At 31.7% G+C, this 15924-nt stretch overlaps 2 protein-coding genes and 1 pseudogene across 2 annotated transcripts; 2 read left to right on the top strand and 1 right to left on the bottom strand.

Moving 5' to 3' along the window:
- Positions 1 to 2198: 2198 nt before the first annotated feature.
- Positions 2199 to 3410, top strand: LOC120209089 (dof zinc finger protein DOF2.1-like). The gene is made up of 2 exons (XM_039208155.1): positions 2199 to 2320; positions 2593 to 3410. Exons 1-2 carry the CDS (start codon positions 2294 to 2296, stop codon positions 3391 to 3393), a joined length of 828 nt encoding a protein of 275 aa, XP_039064086.1. The 5' UTR covers positions 2199 to 2293; the 3' UTR covers positions 3394 to 3410.
- Positions 3411 to 9183: 5773 nt separating this feature from the next.
- LOC120209109 (LOB domain-containing protein 1-like) lies at positions 9184 to 10220 on the top strand. The gene is made up of 2 exons (XM_039208165.1): positions 9184 to 9490; positions 9793 to 10220. The coding sequence occupies exons 1-2, from the start codon at positions 9230 to 9232 to the stop codon at positions 10135 to 10137; spliced, it is 606 nt and encodes a 201-aa protein (XP_039064096.1). The 5' UTR covers positions 9184 to 9229; the 3' UTR covers positions 10138 to 10220.
- Positions 10221 to 12233: 2013 nt separating this feature from the next.
- On the bottom strand, positions 12234 to 14553 carry LOC120209070 (annotated as a pseudogene).
- Positions 14554 to 15924: the final 1371 nt, after the last annotated feature.

Below are 15924 nucleotides of genomic sequence, written 5' to 3' on the forward strand. Positions count from 1 at the left end.
CCAAATATATTTGTTTTGTTTTATTTTAGTTTTGATTAATTTAGGGGATTACAAGTGGTAATATTTGTTCTAAAAACTCTCAATCATTTGATAACAAATTTTTAAATACCATATGATCGTTAGTACTTAAACTTGAGGACCTACTAAGATGATAATCATCAATTTTAACTACTGAGGTTGTTTGATTCGCACTGCTTGCTATTTTAAATCATATTAACGAATTATTTTTAGAATACGAGTTATACCTGCCAACCCTAGATATTTAATGCTCTAAGAAATCATCTCCTAAACGGAAGGTATAACACATGTAATTTTATAAAATGCGAAATTTGTGATATTTTATTATGGTCGATAAATGTGAAGTTAGTCATAAAGATTCGCTGGAGTGGGAATGCAGATTAGTGGATTCTTTTCGTAACTCAATACGGCACACTTTTCTATTCAACTTTCACTTTTGTTTTCTTTAAATGAAAATGTTTTTTTTAATTAATTTAATGAGTTCTTTAACTGTCATAAGATTTGACCAGTCAACTAACGTGATCGATTTCATATGAGCGTCAAATTGCAATTATCCAGTTGGTCTCACCACATAGTTTCCACAAGGATCTCAAATTAGAAGGGTGATTTCAAATCTAGTCCCTCAACTGCTTTTTGATTTAGTCCTTTAGTCTCCATACTTTAATTTGATATAATTTTGTTAATATCATTTGTCAATCCAAAACAGTCTAATAGTATTAACTATTTCAATTAAAATGCTGACGCAAATTTCCCCCTAAAAACACTCTCATTTCATCATATTAATATATTTTTATTATAAGTAATGCTCTTTTATGTTTGCAGAGTTTTAATGTATATCAATTAATTAAAAAAAATTTAAATAAATAATAATTTATAATCACTTTAATCGACTACTAAATATAATCTATCCATGTTTACATTATTCATTCTAAATTTGTACTTCAACTTTTAAAACTATAGAGGACCAATTTTTTACATAGGATCCAGGAAGGATATAATCAGAGTTGTAGTGATCATCAATCATTGTTTTGTTTAATGTTTATTATGTTTATATGAGAGATGATGCATGACATGTTAGGACTATAGATGGACCTAGATAAATTTTTTAAAACATAGTCTAAAATTTTATAACTTATTTTCTACACAATTTTATAAATCTATCTTTTAACATAAATTTTTATGTCTGTTCGTGATATTGACCTATACATAGTAACAAATAATACTCATACTAAGAGTTAGCCAAATCAAGGTTTTAGCCATTTGAGAAAAAAAATCTTAATTTATTTATGATTGAATCATTATCATTTTCAGTGGATTGCATTTGGATTACAAACTTCACTTTTTTCGTTGTGGATTTTCTTTAGGATATAAAATCCATCTTTTTAATCATTCGTTCTCATTTTTTAATCTCTTTTGCATGCTTTAGTTTTTTAAAATATAATGTTTATTATATTAACATATAATCTAATAAATTTATAACAAATCAAATAACTTCAATAATTAAAGAATATTGTTATTTATTGAAATATCGAGTTTTGATTACGACATCTATAAAGATATTTTAAATGTTATTTGTGAAATTATTGAAATTTCTTTTATCAAATACTCTCTCATTATCACCTAAATTAATTAAAGATAATAATTTTATAAAATGTTGCGTTTTCCCCCCGTGATGTTATGGAAACACGAGGTTTATGCTTTTACCGTTTCCATCATTTCTTCTTTTTGGAGTACTGAGTGGACCGGAGTGGATATGGGAACGATCCTCTGTGTGTGATGCATGCATTTACAGATCAAGCCCCCACAAAGGCCGGCGATGGGTTGTGGTGGTGACGGTGGACGTGTGGGTTCCACATCTTATTCCTCCTCTGGACCCCACGCCGTGTATAGTTGCATACAACCCAGAAGCTAGGGCCCGACAATTAGTAGTCTGGTAGTAACTAAAGCTAAGCTAAACTAACATTATTTTTCCTTCTTTCTTTCTTTCCGCAGATAAATATAAGTTATGAACGCTTTCTGTGCGTGCAAGCCAATCACAATCATCATCATCATATATGTATATTATATAAAAAATTGAAAAATAATTAATTTATTTTTATTTATCCTCTTTGGGGTTGTGGGAATGTCTTTGCTTTATATATATATATTAAGGGGGTGGGGGGAAGGGGTACCCTTCTCTTCACTTTCACTTTGATTTGCATGATTTAGAGTTTTTAAAGAACACAAAATCACCTGTTTTCTTCTTCTGTTCTTGTCAGATCTGTTTGTTGCATGGATGGATCCTTCAAGCAGACAATATCAGGTAACTAAATATGCACATATATGATCACAGTGTATATATACATGTCTGTGTGTTATGATGAACCTTTCGTCGGTCTTTTCATTTTGTTATTTATTTATTTATTGTTGCTTGAATATTTAAAAGAGACGGTTCTTTTAATTTTATGTATATGTATTTAATTTCATGGTTCTTCTACATATATTATAGCATAGGATTAGGGTTTGCCACCGGTCTCCTACCGATTCGAATTATTGGCGAGACTCGAATTTTGATATTTGTCATCGGGTTTTCAGGAGATGTCTAACCCTTCAATGGCAAACATGGTGGTTACCACAAAAGGAAATGAACAACAAGAGAGGAGACCAAGGCCACAACCGGATCAAGCTCTCAAGTGTCCAAGATGTGATTCCACCAACACCAAGTTCTGTTATTACAACAACTACAACCTGTCTCAGCCAAGGTACTTTTGCAAGTCATGTAGGAGATATTGGACCAAAGGTGGAACACCGAGGAACGTTCCGGTCGGTGGAGGCTGTCGGAAAAACCGAAGATCGTCGTCATCAAAGAGGACCCGAGATCAACCATTAACACCCAACACCACCCTCCCACCTTTGACCTATGACACAAATGACCTCAGCTTAGCCTTTACCAGGCTCCAAAACCAAGCCAATGTGAACTTAGGGTTTGATGCTAATGAACTTTCCATGCTTGGAAACCCTAGGGACCTCGTCTTCACCGCGAAACAGAACGATTTTCAAGGCTTTAATAACTACGTGAGCTTGGGGGAGGTCGACAATGGCGATGGAACTGTGTCCGGTGTTAGTAATGGCATGATGACGGTGTTGCCGTATAACAACGACGACGACGACAATGCTGCAACAACAACGACATCGGATGTGACGGTCGCGACAATGAAACAAGAATTTTTTAATAACGGTGAACACAATGAGGAGCGGTCCGCGTTATGGGATCTGCCATGGCAACTCAGTGGTGGCCATGGGAGTTACAACATGGCTGAGCTTGACTCGGGAAGAGAAAGCTGGGGTGGACTCAGTTCATCTTGGCATGGACTCCTTAATAGCCCTCTATTGTAGAAACAGTGGAATGCTTTTGTTTTACTCTTTTTTTGTTTATTTTTATTTAATATATGTTGGATTTAGTTTGAATTAATATACTAATTTAATACAGTAGTACTACCAGTATTGGGTCCATTTAACTCGTACGATTTGATATTTCATGATCTCAATTAAAAAATTTAAAAATGACCATTTAAGTCAATATCAAAAATTTATTCCCTATAAGAATTTTGCTCTCTACAGTTTTCTTTTCCATATTGTAGTAATAATATTTTTTTAAAAATGAGCGTCGTTTAAATTAAATTCCAAATTTTAAATAGTAAAATACTAAAAATGTCAAAATATAAATAAACAATCAAATATCTTTTGAGAACAATTTGTCTGCAGTTTTTATGGAGAATTAACGAGTCCAAACTTCAGGCCCAAAAATAATGAAATACAATGTAAACAAGGCCTACGTAACTGAGAAAACAGTACAGTTAATTCGCCCATTTTTTAAACTTTTTAATTCGAATTCAAATTGAAATTACTTACACAGTATGAAACTTTTTAGTTTTACACACATTTAGGACCATTGAATAAATGAAAATAGATGACTGAGATTAATTAACTCCTTGTTTTTTTCCTCAATAAACATCTTCTCATTTCCTACCGTTAATTTTAATCATCTATTTTCTCTCGTCCAATGATTTTAAATTAATATCCAATAACACATTGAGAAAAGTATTATTAGTCATTGTGTAATGAGATCCTATCCATGTATATATATATGTTTATGTAAAGAGAGAGGTAACTGTTTATGTAGGATCATGTTAAATCATAGATTTCTTTTGTCCTAAATTTGATTCTAGTTCCATCCCAACTCTAATAATCTCTTTCACAAATTTTGCCCAGACCTAATTCGAATCTATTTTTTTAATTAACACAATGTCGTATGTGTGAAAAGTTTGACCCTAAAACAATTAGCTAAAAGCAAGACTTTTCCTCAAAGGTAAAATCACAGGCTCCTTTTCAATAGAAATCGGTCAAGCTAAACCTAACTCAACTATGGGAATCCAGACTTTCTAGAGGGTTACATTTGGTCAATTATAGAGGGTTTTTTTTGGGCCTAATAAGATAAACGGGTAAACTACATGACAATTAAAAGTTTATTTTGAGATTTATGATATTTTTTAAAATGTTTATATAATTCATCATGTCGAGACGACGGATTTTAATAAAATAATATTTTTTTATTCAAACTTATCACCTCGACGTGTCAAGTTATAAATATTTGTTCCAATAAAAAAATAATTTTTTATTCAAATGTCACCTCGAAGTGATGAATTACAATAAAATCTAGTTTTTATTAAAAATTATCACATCAAGGTAAAAATTTGAAGAAAAAATATTTTTTTTATTAAAATTTATCACCTCAACGTGACGAGTTCCATACACTGTAAAAAATGTCGCATATCCCAAAATAAAAGTGTCCGTCCTATTTTATATTTTTTTGGGTTATCATATTGGGCCAAAAAAACCCAATTATAGACCTTCATTGGCCTCTTATGAAAGAATCGAATCAGATTAATTAATTAAATTTAAATTTTTATTAGGTAATTAGTTAATTTAATGTATTTAGATATTTATACGAAACATTCTCTCTAATTATAAAAACATGAAATATATACGAACTATGAATGTACTCGTATTCAACATTCCGAATATGTGATAGGATTTTTTCAAAATATGAATTTATTCTTTAAAAAATAAACATGGCCGTACAATTATCATTTATATCCAACATTCTCAATAATATAGGTCTAGTTATGTTTTTTTTATCATTTTATAAATATAAAAAATTAGTCTATTCACTTAAATATAGCCTAATTGTTATAAGCATGTGGATTTGGTTAATTATTTTTATATAATTACTAAACTGTTGATTTTTTTTTTGTATAAATTGTCGAACTATGATTTTTAGAATATTCGACAATACTAAACAATTGAATTATCTTCACATATTTTTTATAAGATACGAGGATGAAATTCTAATTAATTTATATATAAGGACTAATCTATCAGTTTTCATACAATAGAATTAGGAAGTCGTTTTCAGAATTACAAGGCAATAAAGGTCATAAGTAGGTTGCTTTTTTTCCTCATTTGGGGGGTACATTATCTTTGACCTTGTACTTAAACTATTTGCCCATTAAACTATTAAATTTTAAAAAGTCCAACCCTCGTAATTTAATACAATGCCCGTCACTAGGGGGTACGACTTCTCAACCCCTATAATTATTTTCCCTTTTTTTCTTCTTCCAATTAGGATTGTTAAAATATTTAGGGGTAAGGAACACACATCGTCATTCGATTATAGTCATAAAATAACCCTTTGACTATATGATGTTTCTTTATTAAGTCTTCTTATTATTAAAAGTTACAAAATAGTCACTCGATTATTTATTATATTCTAAATTCATATTTTTCCGTTAAAAAATTGACAGCAGCCTGAGATGAATATTAATATGTTGTCTGAGATACGATAAAATATGATCATAGACTCTCAAACGACTATCATATCTCAAACATTATATTAACATCTAGCTCATTAATTTTTTTAACGAAAAAGGAGAGTTTGGAATATAATGAATAGTCGAGTGATCATTTTTTAACTTTTAATAGTCGAAGGACTCAACAAAGCAACGTCCTATAGTCGAAGGATCATTTTGTAACTTTTAATAGTCATATGACTCAATAAAACTGTGTCATGTAGTCAGTATATCAGTTGTGTGCTTTAACCAATATTTAAATTGGAGTTATAGGATCAAATTTTATAGAATTATTTTCCTAATTGGATTGGATAGAATTATAAAAAAGATAGGTTTACCCCTTCTTTAATTTCTCTTTTAGTATAAGTATAACCGTCAATAATCAAATCATCAACCGACTAATTTAATTTGACTAACGGAAAAGCTCGTTATGAAATTTTCATTCCAATCCAATTCTTTAATTTTTTTATATTCAGTTTGTACAACTCAACCATAAGACCAGTCGATTCCAAATTTAACCAATTAAATAGATTGTTCCGGTTTTTACAACGTTTAAATGAAATAATCATGTAAATAAATTGAATTAGACTTGGTCGAATTCCCATAATGTTGTATTTTTAGCTAACAATATTTCAAAGACAAACTAGTGGGGAAGACTTTTCCTGCACTTCTAGATAATTGTACACATACTTAACCTACTGTCTCCCACGAGCTGAAAGCATTTTCATCATTTCAAACGATGAAAAATCAGACCAATTTGTTAATCTGTGTTGTCCATGGAATTTTGTTCATTATTCCATTGATTTTCAACAGCGAACTCGGACGAAAAAGTACACAAAGAATGGGGAATTTTGAGGACATCGAGGTTGCATTTTTTAGCTGTTGTTTGTGTTTTCCAGTGCGTCTGCTAACGGTCTTTAGGGGGGAAACTCTAAACCTAGCTGCAATCAAATTTAGACCAGTGTTGCCCTAAAACCGTGTGGGTCTTCTATACACCCTACTCTATACCATATATATCTATCCTATTACATATTCAAATATGAATATAAAAAATAATACTTTACATATTCAATATATACATATTTACATTTACGAAAAAAAATCATGCACAAATAGGAAAAAAATTATTATAATTGACGTACAAAATACACTCTAAACTCTATGTATACTTATAGACGGACGTATGATTTTATGTCAAGGGAGGTGAATTTGAATTTATAAAATTTTAGGGGATACAAAAACATATTTTCAATAGAAAATACATGATTTTTTAAAAAATATATGATAATTTTAATTTTTAATGGCGACCGCTCCCACCCGCCCTGGCCTAGATCCATCCCTATGTATAATGATATAAGAGTTCATTAATTTTTCTTATTTTTTATTTTATTTCTTTATTAAGAGCGTTGCACTATAGTTTTTAAAATTATAATTTTTTTTATAAAAAAAATACATGCATTTTTCTATAATCTCAGCCGACATGAAAAATATCAGTACAAAATCAATTTTGTTTTGAAAATTCTCATAGTTAAGCTTCCACTAGTTTTGTTGGTCATTCACGAGGTCCATGCACCATTAATTTACATACATACATACGAATGTTGGTCGATGCAGATACTGCCCCACTCGCATTTCCATAACCCTATCCGTTTGATAATGTCTGGCTGCTACATTTTGAAGTATGACACACTCAGGGGTTCATATTAACTTTAGTTTTTCTTCTTTTATACAAAGCAGATCAAATCGAGGACATGTTCTTTCAAAAACACATTATATGTTCATATTTTTTTTTAAAAAAATTATGAAAATAAGTGTTAGTTTGAAATATGTTGAACTTTATACCCCCGGGACACTTTCTGATACTTAGAAATTTCTTTAGTTTATAATTTCTGACGATTTTAACTACTACTCCACCTCATAGAAGAGAAGAATATACATATTAAACTTTGTGGTAGAGTAGTTGCAAATTATTCCTTTGTGCAATTTCACTTGCAAAATTCCACTCCACTGCTGTCTCCTCGAGAATCTTTTCCGCCTGGACTTTTATTAGGTAATCAGCAAAGGCGAGTTTTATTTTGCGATGACATGTTATCATCGAGTTATTAGATTTATGTGAAATTTTTTACAAGAATATCAAGTTAACTGTTTTTTTTTTTTGGCCTTATGGTTCCCAAAGTTTCGTATTGATTAATCTGGATTAACTCTAGTTATACACATGATTTTGATGGACGAGTCTTTTAACAGAGATTTTCTGTAAACACAATGACTTGAACTCAAAATTTGCTAAAACGATACTAAGTTACTTACTATTTAAACCGATTCCGTTGATAATTTATAATGGTAAAGATCTAGTGCATTCCCATAAAGGTCATTAGGTGGATAAAATGATAGGATTTTGTATTGAACATGGCATCACCAAATCTATATCCTACTAACCCAAACCAAGGAACCGCCTCTCATCTCATATTTGTAAACAGTTCAATTGTCCACGTGCCCTAGCTGCCTATGTTTGGCCCATTAACAAATAGTCAATGATAAAATTTAAACGACTTATTCTTTTTCTTAGTTCAAATCGATTTTAAATTTGAGCTTAAATTTTATTTTTTTTAATTCAATCATTATATGTTTAGCGTTTGGCCTAACAATTATGTGTAATAAATTCAAATATCAGGAATTATTTGTTTGTAGTCTGTAAATTAAAAGAGTAAATCTATTCATCGGTTGAATTATTCATTTAGTTTACAAAAATTAAATTTATGTTATCAATTTAAATTAATTAGAACAACGTTTTTACTGTTTTATTACATTTCTTTACCGATAATTCAAATCATCTAGCTGGACTTAAAATAGAAAAGTTAGGTCATGGGTCGTGAGGTGTACAAAGAAGAAAGAGGTTTCAAACTAGAGGAAGTGGATTCTCTATACGGGAAAAAAAAACCCCTAAAGGAAACAAGGACGATAATTTTTTTTATTTCCGTCAATAATAAATTACAATAGGAATATACAAAAGTGTGTTAAAATTTTTAGATTATTCAGGAATTCTGTATCTACTAAAAAATCTTTTAAATTATTTTTTCATAATAATATTTTAACGGACTGTATTAGTGAAAACATGGAAAGCAGGCAGACCAGACACCGATCTAGAAAGAATTTTGAACCAATGACGTCATGTTTCATAGTAGAACATCCCACGATCACACTGTTGTCTACTTTGGCCTCAATTTTGTTTGTTCTATAAATAATACCCCTCCCCTTGCAAAAAAGCAAACCCCACTGCTCTCTTTCTCTCGTACAAGTCCATATCTCCTTTGGCCTAAACCCCCATGTTCAAGATGGAACATAGTGAAACAACTCTGTCCGCCGCTTCTCCGAATTCCTCGAACTCATTGTCCCCTTCCCCTCTTCTGAGTTCCAACCTATCATCTCCATCGGTCGTTATTAGTCCATGTGCCGCGTGCAAGATCTTGAGGAGAAGGTGCGCCGAAAAGTGCGTGTTGGCACCTTATTTTCCTCCGACCGAACCGGCCAAGTTCACCATTGCTCACCGCGTGTTCGGTGCTAGCAACATAATCAAGTTCTTGCAGGTAGTTTAACTTTATCTCAAAACAAATAACATATCTGAATTGTTCCCCGGAAAATATCTCAGTGAGAGTAATGGCTAATTTTTTAGTTTGGAGTGCAAAAATGATAAAGGATTAATTTCATCAAGACATCCTTAAATTATAATTCAAATTTTAAAGTAGTCCTCAAACTTTGAAACATCCTAATTAAGTTTCCAACATACCATTATCATTATCATGTCAATCAAGTCCTTTCGTTATTCTAACTAAATTGATTAATATAAGTTTCAAGTTTAAATCTCAAATACTTGCCATCTCTTTCTCAGGAACTTCCTGAGTCTCAAAGGGCCGATGCGGTAAGCAGCATGGTGTACGAAGCGAGCGCAAGGATTCGAGACCCAATTTACGGTTGTGCCGGGGTAATTAGCCAGTTGCAGAAGCACGTTAACGAGCTTCAAGCACAATTAGCCAAAGCTCAGGCCGAAGTGGTCAACTTGCAGTTGCAGCAAGCGAACCTCGTCGGGGCATTGCTTTGCATGGAGGTGGAACAATCTCCTCAGCTGAATGCCGAGCAACCGGCCGTCGACAACAATTTCGTGGGCGGCCTGCAAAGCTTCCATAGCAACCCCAATTCCATGGAAGACAATTTATGGGAGCCTCTTTGGACATGATTGACGATCGTATATATTAATCAACGGTTTCGTTATGGTCCCATGAAACTCTTCCAAGGAGAAGTTGAAGGACATTAGATTTTTATTATAGAAAAAAGTTATAGATGCTACAACTCTACTGAAATTTAGGGTTAAAAAGCCTAATTTCAAAACTTTAACAAATTTTAGGTCACCAACTATATTATGATTTACTTGAAGATTGATGTTTGATTGCTCCTGGTCAAATAAGCTGGCTTTTGACTGGCTCTTTCATTTAGTTTTTCTCTATTACACTGTTTTGCTATCTCTATGGTACACCAATTAAAATATGGTAATTTTTCCTTACCTAATTTATTCAATCCGATACGATCAAAGTTAATATTTTTAAATTGAGACCAAGATAAGTCAAAATAAAAAATTTCATCAAAATTTTCGAGATCATATTAAATTTTTCATAGTTGAGAAAGGATAAGTCAAGTTTTTTTTTTTTTAAATTTTGAGATTAATTCGAGATCAAGTTATGCTTCTACAATGACGAATTAAAGTCGACTGAATTAAATTAAAATTTTAGACCAGATAAAAGTCGATAATCCTAAAATTTGAGTTGGGGTCCTAGTACCCAAAAAAATTCAACCCGTTTTCTCTAGTTATAATCCTTCACATTTCAGAAGGCATTGATGAGCGATGTCGAGACCCAACACGTATTATAATTTATATTATGTTTCTAAGTGTATTTTATGGGTAAACTACACATTTAGTATCTAAACTATCAGTACTAGTTCATTTTACTACTTAAACTTTTAATTTTTTTTAAAATCATATATAGCGTTTAGTTTTTGTTTCATTTTAGTATTCGTAGTTGAAAACTTAACTCATTTAATACATAAACTATCAGTTTTGATCTGTTTTACTATTTAGACTTTCATTTTTTTGTTCAAAATTTAACACTATATTTCGAACACGGGTACTAAAATGAAACAAAAAGTAAATGTTAGGCATGATTTTGAAAAAGATGAAAGTTTAGGTACTAAAACGGATCAAAATAAACAGTTTAAGTACTAAAAGCATAATTTACCGTTATCTTATTGATTTCAAAATTTTATTTTTGAAAGTATTTGTACTTCCATGGTAAAAAAATTATAATAATATCATACGGATCAAATTAATATTTAATTATTTCATAATTTATGGGGAATAGATAAGGTGATAGCATGACAAGAATGGAATTATCTTATCTGCAGGTTCAGGCTCACCTTTGTTAATTGGTAGAATTTCAGTTGTAAGCCCCCTTGATAATTGATAATACTAAGAATTAAAAATCTAAGACCTAATTCCAATTGATAATACTAAGATGTTTTTAATGTCTGCGGAGCATTTTAATAGTCATGGAGGAAAAAGAGATGAAGTATTTACATACTAAAAAACAGTGGTAGTTTCAAAGCTAATGGTTTGATTTTGGAATGTTGTTTTCTTATACAATTCAAATCATGTGCCTACACCCAGACTTGTCGTTTTTTTTTTTCTGTCATGATAAAGACAATATTTTCTATTGGAATATTATTTTTGAATTAAATTAAACGGACTTCGAGCTATAAATTTTATTAAAAAAGAAGTAATTTGGATAATCTTAAAAGGCTGGGCAGATGACTGTGGAAAAACATGTGCATTGTTGCTTAAATTCAGTTCATCGTGTGAAATGATAAGCGACGAGGATCTCATGTTGCATTGCATTTGGTCCGTTTTTATAGCTTAACAACGACAGCCACGTTGGTACCAATTTCTTCCCATCCATCAATCTTATAGAAGTTTGATTTTTCTTCCTTTCCCAATTTGGATAAGCTATCACTTTGTCAAAATAGTTATGTTTTGTCATGATTAGTTGAATCTGATTCAAAAAATTTATTATACTTTGAAGACCAAGATAACTCAATTCAATCCTTTTACAATATCAACATTTAAAAACTCTTAATATTAATTAACAAACAAAGTCTCATCCTCCAACATATATTTTGTGATAAAATAATATATTTAATAAATAAATATTGTCATAGATTTAAAATTTAAAAATAGGCCCACATTTTGAGTAATAAAAAATTAGTATGCGTCGAAGCTATGTCCATAAATAAATTCAGATGAACCATTCCCAATGTACCAAAAGCTTCACAAACGAGTTAAACAACAGCTCAGCAACCTGCATCCAGTAGATTACACCTTTTGCAAAGCCAGAAACAGAGGAGACCGAAATTGATATAACCCATGACTATGTTACTCCTTCCAACTCTTCGATAAGTATGCATATCCGACGTCCATGTCGATCGCATGAGTGTGGAATATGGTCCTTCAAAGACCCTCCAAATACGTCAAAGAAAAATGTTAACGAGCCCGTCTTGAAAACATAATCATATCCCAAGTAACATTAGTTCCGAGCCATTGAAACTACCTGGTAAAGGCACACATATATGCTATCATGATCTTCGGCTAAAAATGTTCGACCAAAAAACACAAAAGAAGGTTCACATATATCAAGTCATTAAATCCTTGAAGTAAATGTACCACCCACGGATGACAGAACTTGACGAATTGTAAATTAAATCACTGCAGGCTGTATTACTCCGATTCTTCAATTTTCTTGAAGTACATGTATTTCACACTCGTGTCTGATTCAAAAGATGAAAGACGCCGGAGTCAGACACGTATTTGCATTACACACATAATAGTATCCAACAGGGGCAACCATGTCCGAGTAACATAGGCTGCAGCGTATCTTCAAAACAGGGGAAAAAGAAATGGTTCAACAACTGTTTTCCAGAGCAAATGTTTCATTCCTAACATTTTAGTATGAAACTATCTCAGCCAACCCATATGTCGAGAAAGGGAAAATGACACTAAAAGCCAAAGATATTTAGGAGTAAAGCGTTTCAAAAGATTTTCAAATGCAGCATTGATTGTTGATAAAGATAATGCAGCATCAAAGCTTGAACTATAGTATTCTTCGATCCTAAACCATATATGGTAACATCAAGACAATGCTTTCGAATCTTTTTATCAACTATGTCACCCTAATATTAGTTCAACGTCAAGACAATGCATATTCTAATGGTTGGATTGAATAAATGCTTACAAAATAATCATTTACGCATATTAGAGCATAAAATATTATGAGCAAATGTTAAGACTTTTTTATGCTATACCTGATCTGGCTTCTATTGTTTCAATCCCCAAAGTCATCCTGCATTGCATATAGAAGTTTCTGATAAGTATGCCCGTCGACAAGATCTTTGTTTTGCAATTCTTTTAACAACCCCATGGCTTCCTCAACCCTTCCTCTTCTGCATATCTCATCCAAGATCATTCTGTATGTTATTAAATCGGCAGACTTGTGTATTTCAATCATCTCTCTTTGATAACGCACTGCTTCCTCGACCTCTCCAGCTATTGCCAAAGCATTCACAAGGGAGTTATACGATTTTCCGCTAGGAGTAAACCCGTTTTTCTTCATTTCATCGCACAACTCCCTAGCATTATTTGTTCTACCTTGCGCACATAACCGTAAATCAAATAATCATAGGAATAATCATTGGGTAGGCACTTGTAAACGACGCCCATCTGGTCAAACACTCGCAGAGCATCATTGACATGAAGCGAAAGTACGTACCCTTTTATCATAGAATTCAATGAAAAAATATCCGGTTCTATCCCATCATCGACCATTTGCCTAAACAAACACCTAATAGTCCCCATGTACACATGGTTTATATAAGAATCTCTTCCCCTACTCAGCATCGCGATGAAAAGAATGTTATACGTTCTAACAGATGGCCTGCAATCGAGTTTAAGATTGTTCCTCATATGCTTAAATATATTCACAGCTCTACTCAACTTCCTAGCTTCCGTAAGAAGTAAATGATGGTATTATAAAGAGGCTCGTAACCGAACGAACGAAGCGCAAGCACTTGTTTAAAGACAACATCCATTTCTTCATACATTTTAGCAACACCGAGCTTCTTTATGGTAATATGATAACTGGAAACTTCGTGTCGGAACAGAGGCTGCTGAGCCGCCCAATTGAATAACTCCCAACATACTAAATTAAAGGATCTTGTTCTAGAGTTATGACATTGAAAAGCTCTTCAGCAGTGAATCTAGGTGGGAGCTGTGAAATGGCATTGTGAAATTTAGCTTGGTCAAGGACTGGTTTCTTAGCAGCTTTTAATCTCTTATTGTTTCTTCGTCTAAAGGATCTAGACCGGGCTTGAGTCGAGAAAAAAGAACATAAAAGCGTGCTATGGAATTGGTGTGAAATTACATAGAATGATGAGTCAATCTGGGTGAAGCCAAAAGGGAATTGTTTAGGCAGATAACCATAAAAACCAGAGTATTCATAGTACTAAATTGCGGCCACAACGCAGCGTAACGCCTGCATCGTAACGCCTGCATCGTAACGTTTTTTAAGGTTATCGCGATGCAATATCGGTGCAACTCGATAAGGGAATCGCATCACGATTGTTGCGGTCAAAAACCGTTACGTAACATCGCAACACGTTATAAATTGCGCCGCAACACCGCAACAAACTTTAAATTATCTAAAATATAAAATTACATATATGATTTGTTTTAATTTAATTCTTAAAACTGAATTATAAATATATATCATTTATAATATCGTAATAGTTATTTTTAAAATTAATTACTTAAATTTGAATTAATTAAAATATTTATTAACATTATTTTAAAATTAAATTAATTTAAATTATCTCATATCTAAAATTGACGTGATTCATTTTAAATTAAATTTTTATATTAACATTAAGTATAATAATTATATGTTTATTTAATATTATATAAATTTTGTATAAGAGATGAATTCAATTTATAATACTATAATAATTTTTGCATTTTATCTATTTACTATGATACTATAAAACTTTATCTAATCTATTTACTATAAAATGTTATCATACAACATGTTTTCTACCAATGATGCATCTTATGATGCACATAATGTGATGTCTTCTTCACATGAAATAGGAATGAATCAAAACCAAGACAATGACGAAGATATAAATGTCTTAGATCCACTACACCATTCATTTTGGTGGTGACCCATAAGATATAAAATTTTTATATTTGTAGTTATGTATTTTTTTATTTCTAAGTTATATAAAATGAACATTTTTATATTAAAATATAAAAAGTTTGATATGATTTTAGTGATATTGTTTATATGTTATTCAGTAATATTATTATAATTGTTATACCTATTATCCAGTATGATAACACTTCTATGATTTATATTTGTTTTTAATAAATTTTTATTTATGAAATTAAATTTTTATTTTTAAAATAAAATATTAAAAGGGTATATTAATATTAGTATATTAAAAGATAATTTTAAAATGTATAAATATAATATTTTAGACGTATTGTGATTTTTGATGAAGAGATTATATCCGTGATAACTGCAACACGTTACGTAACGTCCGTAGTATCCACAATAAAATCTGCAACCTCAATTTGATACTAAGATAATATTACAAAGATGGTGGAAAGGGTTCGTGTTGAAAGCATTTCTCGAGCAATATCTACGAATAGCAACATATTACTGTTCATCAAATGAAATTGCAGCTGGATATGAAGCACAAAAAAGATGATTTTCAGTTTGTTTCTCGGGAAATTGACATGGAATATAGAGACAAAGGGAGATGGGTGTTGAGAATCTAACATCAAGACATGTCGGAGCAGAGACAAAGTAGTCGAAGCTGAACAGTGAGCAGCGAAACTCAAAAGCTTCAATTGTGGAAGACTGAA

Source organism: Hibiscus syriacus, unplaced genomic scaffold (assembly GCF_006381635.1).
Source record: "Hibiscus syriacus cultivar Baekdansim isolate YM2019G1 unplaced genomic scaffold, ASM638163v2 tig00018093_pilon, whole genome shotgun sequence".
Lineage (NCBI taxonomy): Eukaryota > Viridiplantae > Streptophyta > Magnoliopsida > Malvales > Malvaceae > Hibiscus > Hibiscus syriacus.